The sequence below is a fragment of the Lutra lutra genome, chromosome 16 (genome assembly GCF_902655055.1).
Source record: "Lutra lutra chromosome 16, mLutLut1.2, whole genome shotgun sequence".
Taxonomy (NCBI): Eukaryota; Metazoa; Chordata; class Mammalia; order Carnivora; family Mustelidae; genus Lutra; species Lutra lutra.
This window is the reverse complement of record NC_062293.1, coordinates 46343533-46363530: the sequence shown is the minus strand read 5'-3', so window position 1 is coordinate 46363530 and position 19998 is coordinate 46343533. Positions and strand designations below refer to the sequence as shown.

Sequence of the window (19998 nt, the reverse complement as noted above, 5' to 3'; positions counted from 1 at the left end):
GAAGGAAAGTATTTTTTCTTTTTTGCTCTTTGCTTTTAAATGAATTGAAGTATGAAAAGAAAGGCAGTTGTGTGAGAATCAAGGGCCTGGTATCTGGTCCAGATATTTTTTCCTACAGAGCTTCTTCCTTACTCTGAATGACTTTGGCTTACCAGAATGGCAAGCAGGGACTAAATAATTGTGGCCTCTGAGAGGTGCTTGAGTTCCCTTTACCACCCGTTCCTTCACTGCCTCATATATCCCCAAGGAGGTGTTTGCCCAGTAGCCTCAGAGCCAGGATGCTATAAGTAAACATGATGGGAAGTATAACAATCACAGTGACTGTCAGAGGGCTGTCACTGCCCTGTCTCTTACCAGCCTGTTCAGAATTCTTAATGAAGAAGCAGTATGATAACCCCCAGTTTCCTTTGGGTGAGGAGTATGTATCTCTAGCCCTCATCTCTTCTTGCCAAATCCTTAGGAGACTAGAGTGGCACCAAGATGTGGTATGGGAAGGCAGGCCTGGAGTGGTTGGTAGGTGCTGACTACCACAGGCCTTTAGGAGAATCACTGGCTTTTCTTCTCTCAAATATGTGCTTTGGATCTTAATTGGCCAAGATTAGTCAGTGGTCATAAAAGTAGTTATTTGTGGTTAGTATATAGTCCAGTCCATGGTTGGGGGATCTACATACAAATAGGACCAAACTCTAGTTGTCAAAGAGTGATTTTTGCCTGGAACATTTGCCTTCGAATGTCTCCCTTGAAACTATGGTGGGGCAAGCCAGTGATTGATGTTTTGGATTTGGAGCAGATGTCTTTCCATGTCATCACATCTAAGAAATGATCCTCTCTTTAGTTGTTTTTGTTGTTGTTGTTGTTTTTAGTTTAGTTTAGTTTTGTTTTGAACTTCTGATTTCCTTCAAGTAACAGCTTATAGATATGTGGGGATATGTGGGCGAGTTGGTCATTTAAATAATCCTAACAATTTTGGGGCGCCTGGGTGGCTCAGTGGGTTAAGCCGCTGCCTTCGGCTCGGGTCATGATCTCAGGGTCCTGGGATCGAGTCCCGAGTCGGGCTCTCTGCTCAGCGGGAAGCCTGCTTCCCTCTCTCTCTCTCTCTGCCTGCCTCTCCGTCTACTTGTGATCTCTCTCTGTCAAATAAATAAATAAATAATCTTAAAAAATAAATAAATAAATAATCCTAACAATTTTATACCCTCTATTTTTTTCTGCTTTTGGGGAATGGGGTATACATTGACCTATTTTAAGCTTTGATTTCAATTTAAGAAGATTGAGTTTTGGGGCGCCTGGGTGGCTCAGTGGGTTAGGCCACTGCCTTCGGCTCGGGTCATGATCTCAGGGTCCTGGGATCGAGCCCCGCATCCGGCTCTCTGCTCAGCGGGGAGCCTGCTTCCTCCTCTCTCTCTGCCTGCCTCTCTGCCTGCTTGTGATCTCTCTCTGTCAAATAAATAAATAAAAATCTTAAAAAAAAAAAAGAAGAAGATTGAGTTTTGTGTGAGATTTTAAAATGAAAATTTTTCTTTTCTTCTTTTTTTTTTTTTTTAAGATTTTATTTATTTATTTGACAGAGATCACAAGTAGGCAGAGAGGCAGGCAGGGAGAGAGGGAAGCAGGCTCCCCGCTGAGCAGAGCCTGATGTGGGGCTCGATCCCAGGACCCTGAGACCACGACACGAGCAGAAGGCGGAGGCTTAACCCACTGAGCCACCCAGGCGCCCCTAAAATGAAAAATTTTCTGAAATAAATTAACTTGTTTTGATAATTTTTGGTTAATTAGTCCTGTAGTCCTTAATCACCAGGTAGTTATGCACACTTCATTTTACATACAAAAGAAGAAGATAGCAAAGTTTTTGTCCTCTAAGAAATTTGAACCCAGTTAGGAGGTAAGACTGCCATACCTGAAATGATTAGAGAACCCAGCAGCTGTAGTATGTATGTAATCAGGTACCAGCTGAGGTTTAAAGAATTCTAAGAAGGAAGAATGGTGTTTTGGCTTGTTCTTCTCAGGTCTTCCTCTGGTGTGGGTAACATGTTTTATATTTTTGTTTTACTAGGTACTGGGGCATCCTGCATCTATCCTTTACTTGGAACAACCTTAAATGGCTGGTATTTCCTTGCAACAGAAGTAGATGACATGTGCTTCAACTATGCAAAGAAAAATGTGGAACAGAATAATTTATCTGATCTTATAAAAGGTTAGCTTTACAGAATAAATATCCCTTTCAAGCAGTGTTTATTAACCTGTCGTTATAATTGAATACATTTCCTTTTTTGCTTTAATATACAGACTTTGGTAATTTAAAAAATATGGCACATTGTGGAAGGAAAAATAAAATAATATAAAACAGGAGGAGGCAAACCATAAGAGACTCCTCTAACAATATAAAACAAACTGAGAGTTGCTGGAGGGGAGTTTGGTGGGGGATGGGCTAAATGGGTGATGGGGATTAAGGAGGGCACTGGATATTATGAGCACTGGGTGTTACATGTAAGTGTGATGAATCACTAAATTCTACTCCTGAAACTAATACTACATTTACATGTTAGTTCTAACTTGAATTTAAGTAAAATCTTGGAAGAAAGAAAATAAATCAAACAAGTAGAACAAAAAAAATAAGCTACACTCTGGGGTTTGTAGCTTAACTCAGAAGGAAATATGGTTAGTAAATACAGACACTCCTCATAATTTGTGAATTCTGTATTTGTGAATTTGCCTGCTTGGGGTTATGTTTAACCCCAAAATCAATACTTGAGGTACTTTTATGGTCATTTATAGGCATGTACAGAGTGGCAAAAAATTTGAATCCTCCAACACACATGTTCCCAGCTGTTAAATTGAACAAGGTGATGCTCCTCTGCCCTTTTGTTTTAGCTCTCTATTGTAAACAAGTGTCCTTGTCATAGTCTATTTAATGTCACTTTTTTTTTTTTTAAGATTTTATTTATTTATTCGACAGACAGAGATCACAAGTAGGCAGAGAGGCAGGAAGAGAGAGAGGAAGGGAAGGAGTCTCCCCGCTGAGCAGAGAGCCCGATGTGGGGCTTGATCCCAGAACCCTGGGATCATGACCTGAGCCGAAGGCAGAGGCTTTAACGCCACCCAGGCGCCCCAAATGTCACTTTATTTTTGCATTTTTGTGCTTTTTCTTGATGATTTTGCTGTTTAAAATGGCCCCTACACATAGTGTTTAAGTGCTATCTAGTAGGTGTTCCTTCAAAATATGAAGAATGTGACGAACCTTACAGGGAAAATACCTGTGTTAGATAAGCTTCATTCAGACATGATCTAGTGTTTGGGCCATCATTTCAGTATTAATGAATCAGCGGTGTATATTAAATGAAGTGTCATAAATAAATAAATAGAAATACACCTAAAGTAAAATTATATATTGATCAGTTGTGGAGAATGTTTGACCAGAGGCTGACAGTTACCTAACCTTACCATTTCTCTTAGGAGCCATTGGTTCCAATTCAGTGTTCATGGTGACTTTATAGAACATAACTACCACAAATCATGGAAATCAACTGTATATGAAGTAACCTAGTCACCAAGATTTTATTTTTTGTAATTTTAGAGAGAGAGAGAGAGCATGAGTGGAGGGAGGGGCAGAGGGAGAGGGAGAGAAGCTGACTCCCCGCTGAGTGGGGAACTAGTGTGGGGCTCATTCTCCCTACCCTGGAATCATGACCTGAGCTGAAACCGAGTCGGATGCCACCCAGGTGCTCTGTCACCAAGATTTTAAAAGGGAAACCCTGCTGTTGATTAAAGTATACCATCTTTTTTATTTCAGTACATGGAACTATGCCACAATCAAGTCCCCTTAGTGACTAGTTACTTTTAATTTTGTGCTTACTGTATATTTGAAGAGCTGTTCATTTTTTCTTTTTTTTAATTAAAGAGAATTGATGTCTCTTTATGGAAGAACTAGGCTTCTCTTACTAGTGTTAAGCATATCATTATAAGGGGAGATGCTAACATTGTTAATGTGTTTTTCAGTTGTCCATTTCTGTGTTAAAAATTACTCCAAAATCTAGCAACTTTAAACAAGTAATTATCTCATAGATTGTGTGGGCTGATAGATAGCCTACTTGGGTGGTTCTGGTTCAGTTTGATGATTCTGCAGTCTTCTGAGGGATTGACTGGAGATAGAGATTTGCTTCCAGAATGGTTCATATAACTTGGCCATTGGTCAGAAGCTTGAGTCATTCACATGGATCTCTCCTCTAGGCTACTTGAGCAACCTTACAGTGTGTCAGCTGGCTTCTCTTAGTGCAAGTAATTAATGAAATAGGGTAAAGAAGAAGCCACTCTTCTTTTATGACCTAGGTCAGAAGAGACATCCTTTCACTTCATATTCTGTCTGTTTAGTAAAAGTGAGTCACTGAGTACAGCCTGTATTCGAGAGGGAAATTAAACTCCAACTATTGAATAATTAGTGTCACAGAATCTGTGGTCATACTTGAAAACTACCACAGCATTAATAGTAGTTAACAGTTCCTGTTTTTTCTCCTAGTGGTAAAAGTACCACAGAAGACACTCTTGATGGATGCTCTTAAAGAAGAATCTGAGATAATCTATGATTTTTGCATGTGCAACCCTCCCTTTTTTGCCAATCAGTTGGAAGCCAAGGTAAAGTACCTTCTGCTTTAAGACAAATGACTGTTTATAGGGGCGCCTGGGGCCTAGTCCGTTAAACCTCTGTCTTCGGCTTAGGTCATGATCCCAGGGTCCTGGGATCGAGCCGCACATCAGGCTCCCTGCTCAGCGAGGAACCTGTTTCTCCTTCTCCCTCTGCTGCTCCCCCTGCATATTCTCTTTCTTAAGTAAATAAACAAAATCTTTTAAAAAAAAAAGAGAGATAATTGACTATTTAAGTTGTTGATGTTTGCAAAGATAAGAGCAAAGAATAACCTTTATTTTGGAAGCTACATCAGGATGCTTCTGGTATCAAGCACCTGAGGACTCAGTTCAGATTGACTTAATAAAGGAAGTTTATAGGCTTAAATATCTGAGAAATCCAGCAGCAGTGTAGATTATGTATATATGAAGATACATACATAAAAGTACCCGTGCCATAAGTGTAAATTGGATTTAACAAAGTGAGCCCTCCTGTGGAACCAGAATCCAGATGAAGAAATACATTCCTTTTTGTTTCAGTTTTATTGAGATATAAGTCACATGCCGTACAATTCACCCACTTAAAGGGTAGAATTTAATTATTCTTAGTATATTCACAGAGTTGTGCAACTATCATCACAGTCCATTTTAGAACATTTTCATGGCTCCCCTTCCCGACCCGCATCCCCATTAGCAGTTACTCTGTTTCCCACAGCTCCTAAAGTCCTAGGTAAGCGCCAGTCTACTTTCTGTCTTTATGGATTTGCCTGTTTGGACATTTCATGTAAATGGAATCATACAATATGTGGTCTTTTTTTACTAAGGTTCATCCATGTTGTAGCATGTATCAGTACTTAGTTTCTTTTTATTGCCAGATAATATGCCATTGTATGGAAATACCACATTTTCTTATCCATTCATTCATTGATGGATGTTTGGGTTACTTAACTTTTTGGCTATTATGAATAATGCTAATGAGAGCATTTATATATAGATGTTTGTGTAGACATGCCTCCCTGGTATATACCTAGGAGTGGAATTACTGGGTCAAATGGTCACTCTGTTTAGTTGTTTGAGGAACTCCCAGACTGTTTTCCAAAGTGGGTGCACCATTTTTCATTCCACTGGCAGCAATGTGTGAGAGTTCCAGTTTCCAGTTTCTCCACATGCTTGTCAACACTTGTTATTATATGTTGTCTTGATTATAGCCATCCTAGTGGGTCTGAAGTGGTATCTCATCTTGGTTTTTATGTTTATTTTTCTTTTTTTTTTTTTTTAATATTTTATTTATTTATTTGACAGAGAGAGATCACAAGTAGACGGAGAGGCAGGCAGAGAGAGAGAGAGGGAAGCAGGCTCCCTGCTGAGCAGAGAGCCTGATGCGGGCCTCAATCCCAGGACCCTGAGATCATGACCTGAGCCGAAGGCAGCGGCTTAACCCACTGAGCGACCCAGGCGCCCTGATGTTTATTTTTCTGATGGTTAATTATATTGGACATCTTTTTATGTGCTTACTGGCAATTTTTATATCTTCTTTCGAGAAATCCTTTACCCATTTAAAAATTGGATTATTTTTCTCTTCATTATTGTTGTAAGAATTCTTTATGTATTCTAGACACAAGTCCCTTATTAGATTTATTATTTGCAAATATTTTCTCCTGTAGGTTGTCTTTTCACCTTTTTTTTTTTTTTTTTTTTTTTTTTTTTTTTTTTGCGAGAGTGTGAGAGCGAGAGCACAAGCATGGGGGGTTCTGTGGGGGGGGCATCGGTTAGAAGGAGAGGGAGAAGAGGGAGAAGGCGGCTCCCTTCTGAATAGGAAGCCTGACTCAGGGCTCAATCCCAGGATCCTGGGATTGTGACCTTGTCTGAAGGCAGGTGCTTAACCCACTGACTCACCCAGACATCTCATCTTTTCACTTTCTTGCTGTCCTTCGCAGCCTAAAAAATTTCAAGGAGTACAATTTCTCTAAGAAACCATTGCCTAGGGCGCCCGGGTGGCTCAGTGGGTTAAGCCTCTGCCTTCGGCTCAGGTCATGATCTCAGGGTCCTGGGATCCAGGCCCGCATCGGGCTCTCTGTTCACCGGGGAGCCTGCTTTCTCCTCTCTTTCTCTATGCCTGCCTGTCTGCATACTTGTGATCTCTCTCTCTCTCTCTGTTTCAAATAAGTAAAAATAAAATCTTTAAAAAAAAAAAAAAAGAAAAAGAAACCATTGCCTAGGGGCGCCTGGGTGGCTCAGTGGGTTAAAGCCTCTGCCTTCAGCTTAGGTCATGATCCCAGAGTTCTGGGATCGAGCCCCGCATCGGTCTCTCTGCTCAATAGGGAGCCTGCTTCTGCCTCTCTGCCTACTTGTGGTCTCTCTCTCTGTCAAATAAATAAATAAAATCTTAAAAAAGAAAAAGAAGAAACCATTGCCTAATTCAAGGTCATAAAGATTTACTCCTGTGTTTTTGAAAATTTTATGATTTTAGCTTTTTTTTTTTTTAAGATTTTTTTTTTTTTTTAAGATTTTATTTATTTATTTGACAGAGAGAGATCACAAGTAGACGGAGAGGCAGGCAGAGAGAGAGAGGGAAGCAGGCCTCTTGCTGAGCAGAGAGCCCGATGTGGGACTCGATCCCAGGACCCTGAGATCATGACCTGAGCCGAAGGCAGCGGCCTAACCCACTGAGCCACCCAGGCGCCCTTTTTTTAAGATTTTTATTTATTTGACAGACAGAGATCACAAGTAGGCAGAGAGGCAGGCAGAGAGAGAGGGGGAAGCAGGCTCCCTGCTGAGCAGAGAGCCCGATGCGGGGCTCGATCCCAGGACCCTGGGGTCATGACCTCAGCTGAAGGCAGAGGCTTTAACCTACTGAGCCACCCAGGCGCCCCTGATTTTAGCTTTTTTATCTAGATCTTTGCTCTATTTTAGTTAATTTTTTAATATGATTTGAGGTAGGAGGGGATTAAGTATTTAATTTTAAAAAGTGAAACCTTAAGAGTACTAGAAGAAAACATAAGTAAATATTTATATAATCTTCGGGTACAATATTTTCTGTGCATAATACCAAGACAAAACATTAAAAAATGACATATTAGGTTACATAAAAAAGGTAAAGTTTTTATATGTTAAATCACAAAGATGGAAGGTGAAAAGGATCTTGGGGAAGAATGTTAGTAGGAATGCAGTTGCTTAAAATGTAATATTGCAATGGCTATATGATTTTTAAATCCTAGATTTAGCATAATATTTGGAAACTAAATTACATCTAAGCATTCTTACTTAGAACTAGATTACAGTCAAAGCCTTGGTCTTATAGTGTACAAATTTTTCACCAAATGTCGTTGTTTTTGTGCAGGGAGTAAACTCTCGAAATCCCCGGAGACCTCCACCTAGTTCCGTAAATACAGGAGGTATCACAGAAATCATGGCAGAAGGAGGTGAATTAGAGTTTGTTAAAAGGATCATCCATGACAGTTTACAACTTAAAAAAAGATTAAGGTAAGTTAGTTATTACAACACGGGACTGTTTTCTCCCTGTGTAATTCTAAAAGAAACCATGTCACTTAGAGGAAATGTAATCATAGTAGTCTGAAGAATAAACAGATAAAAATGGAAAAGGTTGCAGATTCCACAGGCTGTAAAGACCCTGTTTCTGAGGATGCTCTTACGCTTTTAATTGATTTGTGTTTCTTGTACTCCTGGACAGAAAGGAGGAAAATACTGTATGATTGTATTGCTCCCATTGGCATGGTACCATGGTGGAACAAAACTGATTCAAATATGGTTTTTGATTAGAAAACAGATGGCTTCAGATCTGTCCCATCGACCAGAATAAATTTGTTACCTAGTCCTTGATGCAATTTATGTTCTTGGAATTAGTTTCCCAAACAATGACAGATGTGAGGACATTGAGCTGTCAAGAACTTAATGAAGGGAAACTGAGATCACTAACCAGTTCCAGAGGAGAGTTAAGGCTGTTCCTTTTTAAAAGCTAATTATTTCGGACAACACACCTGTCATTAAGCAGCATTAGGTACTTGAAAAGTGCTATTTGTCATGCTTGACTTCTCACCCTGCCAAGTGTTGTTGAAATGATGGATAATGTGATAGTTGAAAGGTAAAAGGGTTTTTAACCCTAGGATTGTTTTGGGACATAGAGAAGATTTTTTAAAACTGTAATAAAATAACGTGAAATTTATAGTTTTCTCATAAAATTATACATTTTATTTATTTATTTTTAAAGATTTTATTTATTTATTTGACAGAGATCACAAGTAGACGGAGAGGCAGGCAGAGAGAGAGAGAGAGGGGGAAGCAGGCTCCCCCCCGCTGAGCAAAGAGCCCGGTGCGAGACTCGATCCCAGGACCCTGAGATCATGACCCGAGCCGAAGGCAGCAGCCCAACCCACTAAGCCACCCAGTCGCCCCCAAATTATACATTTTAAAGTATACAGTTTATTAGTGTTAAGTACATTAGTATTGTTAGGCACCTAATCTCCAGAACTCTTCCTTATAAAACTTAAACTCTACACATTAAACAGCAATCCCTCATTCCTCCCTTTCACCCCAACGTCTGGCAAAAACCATTCTGTGTGTCTCTGAATTTGATTATTCTAGGGATTTTTTATAGTGTTTGACCTTTGTGACTGGGTTCTTTCAGTTAGCATAGTGTCCTCGGTGTTCATCCTTGTTATAGCATGCATCACAATTTCCTTCCTTTCTAAGGTTGAATAATAATATTCCATTGTATCTGTATACCACATTGTGTTTATTCATCTATCTATTGATGGATATTTGGGTTGCCTTCCCTTTTTGTCTGTTGTGAATAATGTTGCTGTGAACCCAGGTGTGTAAATATATCAGATGAGACCCTAAATTTCTGTTCTTTCATGTATAAACCCAGTGAAATTGCCAGATAAAGAAGACTTCTTTTCTTTTGAATTTTTATGTGTTTAAAGCTGCTTATTTTACTTAAAGGCCAATTCCAAGGCAGTGAATATCCTAATTTGTTAAATGTCAGTTTGTACATTTGTGGAAAGCAGCTGGATTATTGGGTAGTCTGCCTTTCAGAAGATTTACACATTGTTGAAGCCAAAGGTTAATAAATTTCTGCTTTATATTGATTTCTTTAAAGACTTATGAGGGTATGAAGAAGAAAGTGACTTAAGTTACACTGAGCATCAAGAAGAGTTTGAATAATTAAAAAAGCTTAAAGGAGGTAACAAAGCACTGAAACTGAAAAGAGGTAACCAGGGCCGTGTGGCTACTTCAGAATCTGCTGTTGGCTTTTGAGGGTACTGGACCCGACCAGGAAAATAGGGAATGTTGCTTTCAGGAGGCTTTTAACCAGTAAATTTCTTTTCTTTTTTTTTTTTTAAGATTTTAATTATTTATTTGTCAGAGAGAGAGAGTTGCTTTCAGGAGGCTTTTAACCAGTAAATTTCTTTCCTTTTCTTTTCTTTTCTTTTTTTTTTAAGATTTTATTTATTTATTTGTCAGAGAGAGAGAGAGCGAGCACAGGTAGACAGAGTGGCAGGCTGAGGCAGAGGGAGAAGCAGGCTCCCTGCCGAGCAGAGAATCCGATGTGGGACTCAATCCCAGGATGCTGGGATCATGACTTGAGCTGAAGGCAGCCGCTTAACCAACTGAGCCACCCAGGTGACCCTTTTCTTTTTTTTTTTGAGATTTTATTTGTGTGTTTGATAGAGATTTCAAGTAGGCAGGAGAGGTAGGTGGGGTCGAAGGTGGGAAGTAGTGTCCCTGCTGACCAGAGAGCCCGATATGGGGCTAGATCCCAGGATTCTGGGATCATGTCCTGAGCCGAAGGGAGGCTTTAACACACTGAGCCACCCAGGTGCCTCTAACCAGTAAATTTCTGTTATTTCTGAAGTCCCATTCAAACTACAAACGGATGTTTTATTTTTATTTTTTTAGGGAGGGGTTGTGGGGCAGGAGAGGGAGAGAGAGAATCTTAAGCAGGCTCCACACCCAGCATGGATCCCTGATGCAGGGCTTAGTCTCACAACCCTGAGATCATGACCTGAGCAGAAATCAAGAGTCAGTCATGGGGCACCTGGGTGGCTCAGTGGGTTAGAGCCTCTGCCTTCGGCTCAGGTCATGATCTCAGGGTCCTGGGATCGAACCCCGAGTCGGGCTCTCTGCTCAGCAGGAAGCCTGCTTCCCCTTCTTTTTCCGCCTGCCTCTCTGCCTACTTGTGATCTCTCTCTCTGTCAAATAAATAAAACCTTTAAGGGGCGCCTGGGTGGCTCAGTGGGTTAAAGCCTCTGCCTTCGGCTCAGGTCATGATCCCAGGGTCCTGGGATCGAGCCCCATATCGGGCTCTCTGCTTTCCTCTCTCTCTCTGCCTTGCCTCTCTGCCTACTTGTGATCTCTGTCAAATTTAAAAAAAAAAAAACCTAAAAAAAAATTAAATCTTAAAAAAAAAGAGTCAGATGCTTAACCCACTGAGCCACCTATGCATCCCAGGAACACTATTCTGAAGGAGAGAAATTGATCTGTATGTTCCAAGTCTGCCTATACTTAGCTCAGTGGCAGCCGCCAAATTGAATGAAAGGTACATATTTGCTAGGAAGGATAAATTGCTAGGGCCCATCATATGACTGGAGAGTTGAGCATTTTGAGCTTGGTATTGTAGATGGAAAACACTGTCCATTTATGATTTATTTAAAAATAGGGTTCAGCAGTCTTGTCTGTGCTGTTAGGACTCAGGCAGATTGAGAGAGAGAAGAAGGAAGATAAGAGGAAGAGAAGAAATTAACTTACTTTTATTGAAAAGAGAATAAAGCAATGTTTTTTTGAGAGTATTTCTTACATTGTTTACAGTTTCACATTTGTTCCATGTTGATTTTCATTAGTACATAGTACCAGTTCATGTCCTCTTATATATTTTTATAGTTGATACAATGTTTATATAAACTTGCAACTCTCAAATTTTAGAATGCTGTGAAGATGCTTGCAGCGGTACTTTGGAGATAATGTGGGTTTAGTTCTAGACCACAGCAATGAAGTGAATATTGCAATATGAAGCAAATCAGATGAATTGCTTGGTTTCCCGGTGCATATATTATATGCGCATTCATTTATATCCTAGTCTAGTACTTGTGCAGTAGCATTATATCTTAAAAAATATACATACCTTTATTTAAAAACACTGTATTGCTAAAAAATGCTGACTCTCATCTGAGCTTTCAATGAGTTGTAAGCTCTCTGCTGGTGGCGGAATCTTGTCTCAGTGTTGATGGCTGCTCATTGGTGGTACCTGAAGATTGGAGTTGCTATGGCGGTTTCTTTAAGTAAGATGACAGTGAAGATTGCTGCGTTGACTTTTCACGCCATTTCTCTGTATCATGTCATGGTGTTTGATAACATTCCACTCACAGCAGAACTTCTTTCAAAATTGGAGTCAATTCTCTGAAACCCAGCTGCTCCTTCTATACGAAGTTTATGTAATATTCTAAATCCTTTCTCATTATTTCAACAGTCTTCATAGCATTTTCACCAGAAATAGATTCTAGCTCAAGAAACCACTTTCTTTGCTCATCCACAAGAGGCATCTCCTCATCCATTCAGGTTTTATCACGAGATTGTAGCAACTGAGTCACGTCTTCACGTTCTACTTCTAATTCTGGTTCTCTTGCTATTTCCACCACATCTGTGGTTTCTTCCTCCATTAACGTCTTAAATCCCCAAAAGTCATACATGCAGGATGGAATCAGCTTTATTTCTAAACTTTTGTTAATGTTGTTATTTTGACTTCTTCCTGTGAATCCCAGACGTTCTTAATGGCACTAGAATGCTGAATCCTTTCTAGAAGGTATTCAGATAGTATACTTTGTCCAAATCCATGAGAAGAATCACTGTCTGTGGCGGCTAGAGCGTTATGAAAGGTGTTTCTTTTTTTTTTTTTTTTTTAATTTATTTTTTTTTAAATTTTTTTTAAGATTTTATTTATTTATTTGACAGAGAGATCACAAGTAGGCAGAGAGGCAGACAGAGAGAGAGGAAGGGAAGCAGGCTCCCTGCCGTGCAGACAGCCCAATGTGAGCAGAGAGCCCGATGTGGGGCTCGATCCCAGGACCCTGGGATCATGACCTGAGCCGAAGGCAGCGGCTCAACCCACTGAGCCACCCAGGCGCCCCTGAAAGGTGTTTCTTAAATACAAGATTTGAAAGTCAAAATTACTGCTTGACCCATGCGTTGCAGAGTCGATGTTGTGTTAGCAGGCATGAAAACAACATTTATCTCATCGGGGTCTCCATCAGGGCTTTTGGGTGATAAGGTGCATTGTCACTGAGTAGTAATATTTTGGAAGGAATCTTTTTCTGAGCACTAGATCTCAGCTTTAGGCTTAAAATATTCAGTAAACTATGTTGTAAACATTGTGTTGTCGTCCAGGCTTTGTTCCATTTATGGAGCTCAAGCAGGGTAAATTTAGCATAATTCTTTTTTTTTTTTTTAAGATTTTATTTATTTATTTGATAGATCACAAGTAGGCAGAGAGGCAGGCAGAGAGAGAGAGAGAGAGGAGGAAGCAGGCTCCCCGTTGAGCAGAGAGCCTGACTTGGAGCTCAATCCCAGGACCCTGGGATCATGACCCGATCCGAAGGCAGTTGCTTTAACCCACTGAGCCACCCAGGTGCCCCAAATTTAGCATAATTCTTACGGGCCCTATGATTTTTCTGACTTTTCAGAACAGTGAGCACTGGCTTCCGTTTAAATCACCAGCTGCGTTGGCCCCTAACAAGAGAATCATCCTATCCTTTGAAGCTCTCTAGCTATGAAAGCCCTAGATGACAGCTTGTTTCAGTATAAGATTGTTTCATCTACATGAAAAATCTGTTGTTTAATGGAGTCACCTTCCTTAGTGATCTGAGCTAGATCTTCAGGAGAACTTGCTGCGGCTTCTGCATCAGCACTTGCTTTTTTATGTTATAAAGATAGCTTTTCTCCTTATTTTTTTTTTAAGAATTTATTTATTTGACAGACAGAGATCACAAGTAGGCAGAGAGGCAGGCAGAGAGAGGAGGAAGCAGGCTCTCTGCTCTGCGGGAAGCCTGCTTCCTCCTCTCTCTCTCTCTGCCTGCCTCTCTGCCTACTTGTAATCTTTGTCTGTCAAATAAATAAAATCTTAAAAAAAAAACAAAAAACCAAAAACCTTGTGAATGAACCTCTGCTAGCTTCAAGCTTTTCTTCTGCAGCTTCCTCACCTTTCTCAACTTTGAATAGAATTGAAGAGAAATGGGGCCTAGCTCTGGATTAGCCTTGGTTTAAGAGAATGTTGCAGCTGGTGTTACCGTCTATCCAAACCACTAAAACTTTCTCTATATCAGCAATAAAACCATTTTCCTTTCTTATAATTCCTGTGTCCACTGGGGTAGCACTTCTAATTTCCTTCACAAACTTTCTTTGTATTCATAAGTTGGCTAACAGTCACAAGAGGCCTAAGTTTTGGCCTGTCTTGGCAAGTGAGAGACGTGAACCCTCCTTTCACTTGAACACTTAGAGGCCATTGTAGGGTTGTTAATTGCCCTAATTTCAATACAGTAGTGTCTCAGGGAATAAGGAAGAGAGGGAAAGAAACGTGGGAACAGCTGGTTGGTAGGGCAGTCAGAATACACACAGCAGGGGTGCCTCGGTGGTGGTTCAGTCTGTTGGGCGTCTGCCTTCAGATTGGGCTACGATATCAGGGTCCTGGGATCAAGCCTCAAATGGGGTTCCCTGCTTAGTAAGGAGCCTGCTTCTCCTTCCCCTCCCCCTGCTTGTGCTCTCTCTTGCTCTCTCTCTCTCTCAAAAAAACAAATAAAATCTTTTTTTTTAAATTTTTTTATTTATTTGACAGACAGAGATCACAAGTAGGCAGAGAGGCAGACAGAGAGAGGGGGGGAAGCAGGCTCCCCGCTGAGCAGAGAGCCCGATGCGGGGCTGGATCCCAGGACCCTGGGATCATGACCTGAGCCGAAGGCAGAGGCTTTAACCCACTGAGCCACCCAGGTGCCCCAAACAAATAAAATCTTAAAAAACATACACACACATAACATTCATTGATCAAGTTCATCATCTTACATAGGTGTGATTCATGACACCCAAAATAATTATAATAGTACCTTTACAGGTCATCATAACAAATACTATAGTAATGAAAAAGTTTGAAATACTGGGAGAATTACCAAAATGTGACGCAGAGACACAAAGTGAGCAACGGCTATTGGAAAAATGGTGTCAGTAGAGTTGCTCGTAGCAGGATTGCCACAAATTTCAGTAAGTTAAAAAAAAAATCTGTAAAGTGCAATAAAAGAAGGCAAAATAAAATGAGGTATGCTTATATTTTGAAGCTCCGAATAAGAGACTAAAAACAAGTATTTTAACCCTACCATCTGTTGCTTATCCCTCTAGATTTTTTTTCTTATTATTACTGAAAAAGTGTAAGTACTAAGCAGAATTTGTAATATGGGGTGAAATCAGTTAAATTTGTTGGACTGATCTCAGTGATGGCACTTGGGATGCCTTATCTCCCATCTAAGTGACACTTAACAGCACCTGCAGTATTTTTTTTTTTTTAAGATTTTATTTATTTATTTATTTGTCAGAGAGAGAGAGAGAGAGAGAGAGGGCACAACAAGGCAGAGTGGCAGGCAGGGATGTTTGTCATCCTGCCATTCAAGTTTTGTGCCTGTGACTTGAGCTTACTTCATAGCGTTTTCTTATTTATTTATTTATTTCTTACTTGACAGAGAGAGATAGGGCACAAGTAGGCAGAACAGCAGGCAGAAGGAGAGGAAGAAACAGACTTCCCACTGAGCAGAGAGCCTGATGCGGGGCTCAATCCCAGGACCCCAGGACCATGACCTGAGCCGAAGGCAGATGCTCAACTGACTGAGCCACCCAGGCGCCCCAGCATTTTCTTTTTTAGAGACTCATTCACCGAAGCTTCTAAATAGATCAGCAGATGGGGCACCCTGGTGGCTCCATGGGTTAAAGCCTCTGCCTTTGGCTCGGTTCGTGATCCTGGGGTCCTGGGATTGAGCCCCGAGTCGGGCTCTCTGCTCAGTGGGGAGCCTGCTTCCTCCTCTTTCTCTCTCTCTCTCTGCCTGCCTCTCTGCCTGCTTGTGATCTCTCTCTCTGTCAAATAAATAAATAAAATATTAAAAAAAAATAGATTAGCAGTCTTGGTCATATTCCTCATGGTCTGAATTCCAGTCTTGTCATTGGTTACTAGGTCTGTAGCTGATGTCCTTTATTACAGTTATTTTATGATTTTTCCAGGAACCAGAGATCCGTATCTGGCAAAGTTCTAACTTAATACAGATTTCACCATTATTCCTCTTTTTGCTTTTTCCTTTCTGATCCCTACTCCTCTACCAGATGGTAGATATTACTTGGGTTTGTATATACTGTACATATTTGGTGATGGGCAATAAATTGAATAATCTGTGCCTTTTGAATGTGATTCTTGGACTTAAATTTTGTTTTCTTATCAGTAAAATGGGATAATAATAGCTACTTCATAATAGTTACCTCACACCTCATCGGGTGGTAGGAATTCAGTAGATTTACATGCTGTGGTCCATGTGTTGAAAGGATGTTAGAAGTACTTTGTTATTTTAATAAAGAGCTCCCTTTCTCCTCCTGTTCATTTTTTTATTTTTAAGATTTTATTTATTTATTTGAGGGAGAGGACTAGCATGGGTTGAGGGAGAGGGAGAAGCAGGCTCCCTGCTGAGCAGGGAACCCACTGCAGGGCTCAATGCCAGGATCCCAGGTTCATGACCTGAGCCAAAGGCGAACACTTAACCAACTGAGCCACCCAAGCATCCCTCCCCTTTTCTTTTTTTAAAGTAGGTGCTAGTAGAGTTATGGGGTACTATAAGTAGTACTTTCAGGGAATAATTATAGATTTTATAACTGAGCTTTTAATCATTTCTTCAGTGGAAAGGCTCCATTTTACTATAAACTTTGACTTGTCTTTATAAAAGCATAAGCCACTTGATTTTTCTTGTCTATGAGGTTGGGATAATACCTCTTACAGTTGTTCAGAAATGAAGAGAAATTACATAATTTTTCTTTCCTTCTTTTAAAAAAGATTGATTAGTCAGGTCGCATGGGTGGCTCAGTGGGTTGAGCCTCTGCCTTTGGCTTAGGTCATGATCTCAGGATCCTGGGATCGAGTTCCACATTGGGCTCTCTGCTCGGCGGGGAGACTGCTTGCCCCCTTCTCTCTCTCTGCCTTCTTCTCTGCCAACTTGTGATCTGTGTCGAATAAATTAAAAAAAAAATCTTTTAAAAAAAAAGATTGGTTGGTTGATTGATTTTAGAGAGTGTGCACGAGTAGTGGGAGGGACGAAGGGAGAGAGACAATCTCTCAAGCAGACTCTCTGCTGAATATGGAGCCTGACATGGGGCTCAGTCTCACAACCCCAAGATCATGACCTGAGCCGAAACCAAGAGTTGGACACTCAGTTGACTGAGCCACCGAGAGGCCTCTATAATTTTAATCTCTTAAAATAATCACACTTAAAGAAAATTAGAAAACGGAGAAAACATTGGTCTTAGCACATTGACACAACTGTTAGCTTATTTTGGGTGCATTTCCTGCCAGTTTCTCCTTTTTTCATTCGTACGGTTGTAATCATGAATAGCAGTAGTTTTGTGTTCTGCTTTTGTTTTTTTGTTTTTTTGTTTTTATTTTTTATTTTTTTTTTAAAGATTTTATTTATTTATTCGACAGAGAGAGAGATCACAAGTAGAGAGGCAGGCAGAGAGAGAGAGAGAGAGAGAGAGAGAGGAGGAAGCAGGCTCCCTGCTGAGCAGAGAGCCCAATGCGGGGCTCAATCCCAGGACTCTGAGATCATGACCTGAGCCGAAGGCAGCGGCTTAATCCACTGAGCCACCCAGGCGCCCCTGTTTTTTTGTTTTTAAAGATTTTATTTATTTATTTGACAGAGATCACAGGTAGGCAGAGAGCCAGGCAGAGAGAGGAAGGGAAGCAGGCTCCCCACTGAGCAGAGAGCCCGACGCGGGGCTCGATCCCAGGACCCTGGGATCACGACCCAAGCCGAAGGCAGAGGCCTTAACCCACTGAGCCACCCAGGCGCCCCTGCTTTTGTTTTTAATTTCACTTTTTTAATTCCTTTGTTTCCTTGTGGTTAATGGTATGTTTATAGCAGTAATTTTAAAGATTTTTATTTATTTATTTGACAGACAGATCACAAGTAGTCAGAGAGGCAGGCAGAGAGAGAGAGGAGGAAGCAGGCTTCCCACTGAGCAGAGAGCCCAATGTAGGGCTCGATCCCAGGACCCTGAGACCATGACCCGAGCCTAAGGCAGAGGCTTTAACCCACTGAGCCATCCAGGTGCCCCCATAGCAGTAATTTTAAACAGCTTGGCAACAGTCCATAATTAAGTAATTCCTTATTATTGGGCATTACATTCTTTTTTTTTTTTTTTCATTGTCTCGTTTGTTACTAAACTGCCACAGATAAATCTAATGAGGCTATTGTTGTGGATGGCTGTCTTTGACCTCTGCTTTCATCTTTGATTGGGACCAACCCAGGGTTGCAAATCAATAAAAGTGTTTTTTGGTTGTCATTAGAAAGAAATGCACCCCTTGCTCCAGTGAACCAGCTCACCACACAGATATAGAAGGTAGAAATGTATTGGGGAATAGATAGTATACGAGCCTCTTCTCCAGGTAGAAGAGCTTTTTTCTTTTTTTTTTTTTTTAAGATTTTATTTATTTATTTGTCAGAGAGAGAGAGGGAGAGCGAGCGAGCACAGGCAGACAGAATGGCAGGCAGAGGCAGAGGGAGAAGCAGGCTCCCTGACGAGCAAGGAGCCCGATGCGGGACTCGATCCCAGGACGCTGGGATCATGACCTGAGCCGAAGGCAGCCGCTCAACCAACTGAGCCACCCAGGCGTCCCAGAAGAGCTTTTTTCTCAATTTAAACCTAAAAGAGTATTTCTTTCTTTTTCTTTAAAAGATTTTTATTTATTTATTTATTTATTTATTTATTTGACAGAGATCATAAGTAGGCAGAGAGGCAGGCAGAGAGAGAGGAGGAAGCAGGCTCCCTGCTGAGCAGAGAGCCTGATGCGGGGCTCAATCCCAGGACCCTGGGATCATGACCTGAGCCGAAGGCAGAGGCTTTAACCCACTGAGCCACCCAAGTGCCCCTAAAAGAGTATTTTTTTTTAAAGATTTTATTTATTTATTTGACAGAGAGAGATCACAAGTAGATGGAGAGGCAGGCAGAGAGAGAGAGGGAAGCAGGCTCCCTGCTGAGCAGAGAGCCCGATGTGGGCCTCGATCCCAGGACCCTGAGATCATGACCTGAGCCGAAGGCAGCAGCTTAACCCACTGAGCCACCCAGGCGCCCCCTAAAAGAGTATTTCTTAATTGTGAGGTGCACAGGAGGCAGATGGTGGTTTTGATTGTTTTCTTCCCACTAAAGTAGGATGATGAAAATGAGTAGCTTGAAGGATGAGGGGCTACCTTAGTGGTTTTTTTTTTTTTTTTTAAGTAATTAGGTTATGTACTTTTCATCACCTTAATTTAGGTATTATAGTTTAATTCCCTTTCAAGTTTGAAGTGGCAGAGCATCATTGATTCGTGACTGCTATGAAGTCTTATGAAGAAAAGGTTGAATCTGGTTGCTTATGCCATGACAAGCTATCTGTATCAGTTTTTATGGCATATCCACCTATAGTAGGTAGTCACTGGTTATTTCTACTTTAAATGGTCAAAGAAGAGAGTTGTTACAATAAAAAGGACATGTATTTTTAGTTCATCAGGCAATTACAAAAAAGAATACCCAGGGGCGCCTGTGTGGCTCAGTTGGGTAAGTATCTACCTTTGACTCAGGTCATGGTCTCAGCATCCTGGCATCAACCCCACATTAAGCCCTGTGTTGGGCTCCATGCTCGGTGGGGAGTCTGCTTCTCCCTATCCCTCTGCCCATCCCCACGCTCATGCACTCCCTCAAATAAATAAAATGTTTAAAAATTTTTAAATAAAAAGGAATGCCAAAGAATGAAAAGTGTTGGCCCCACTGCCTTGAAGAATCTTCTTACAGTGTTTATTGTAAAAATGTGTGAATAATTAAAAGTACTTTTTAAGACAAAGATAGAGGCATACCTGGGTGGCTCAGTCATTAAGCATCTGCTTTTGGCTCAAGTCATGATCCCAGGTCCTGGTATTGAGCCCCATAGGCCCCTTGCTCAGCAGGGAGCCTGCTTCTCCCTTTGCCTGCTGCTCTCCCTGCTTGTGCTCATACTCATTCTCTCTTTCTGACAAATAAAAATCTTAAAAAAAAAAAAAAAGAAAAACATAGGATAAACTTTTTTTTTTTAGCTGCATAGATTTGTAATTTATGGTAGTT

The 19998-nt window shown here is 40.9% G+C and overlaps 1 protein-coding gene across 5 annotated transcripts in view; it reads left to right on the top strand.

Annotated features, from left to right (window-relative positions):
- METTL16 (methyltransferase 16, N6-methyladenosine) overlaps positions 1-19998 on the top strand; it is a 100909-nt gene that overhangs the window by 35561 nt on the left and 45350 nt on the right. For all 5 annotated transcript variants that reach the window (XR_007123522.1, XM_047708512.1, XM_047708513.1 and 2 more), the window contains 3 exons: positions 2054-2194; positions 4514-4629; positions 7958-8100. Coding sequence is in view for 4 of the 5 variants with exons in the window: in XM_047708512.1 (XP_047564468.1) it covers positions 2054-2194; positions 4514-4629; positions 7958-8100 (400 nt within the window). In the remaining variant the exon portion in view is untranslated. The remainder of the gene's footprint in view (positions 1-2053; positions 2195-4513; positions 4630-7957; positions 8101-19998) is intronic.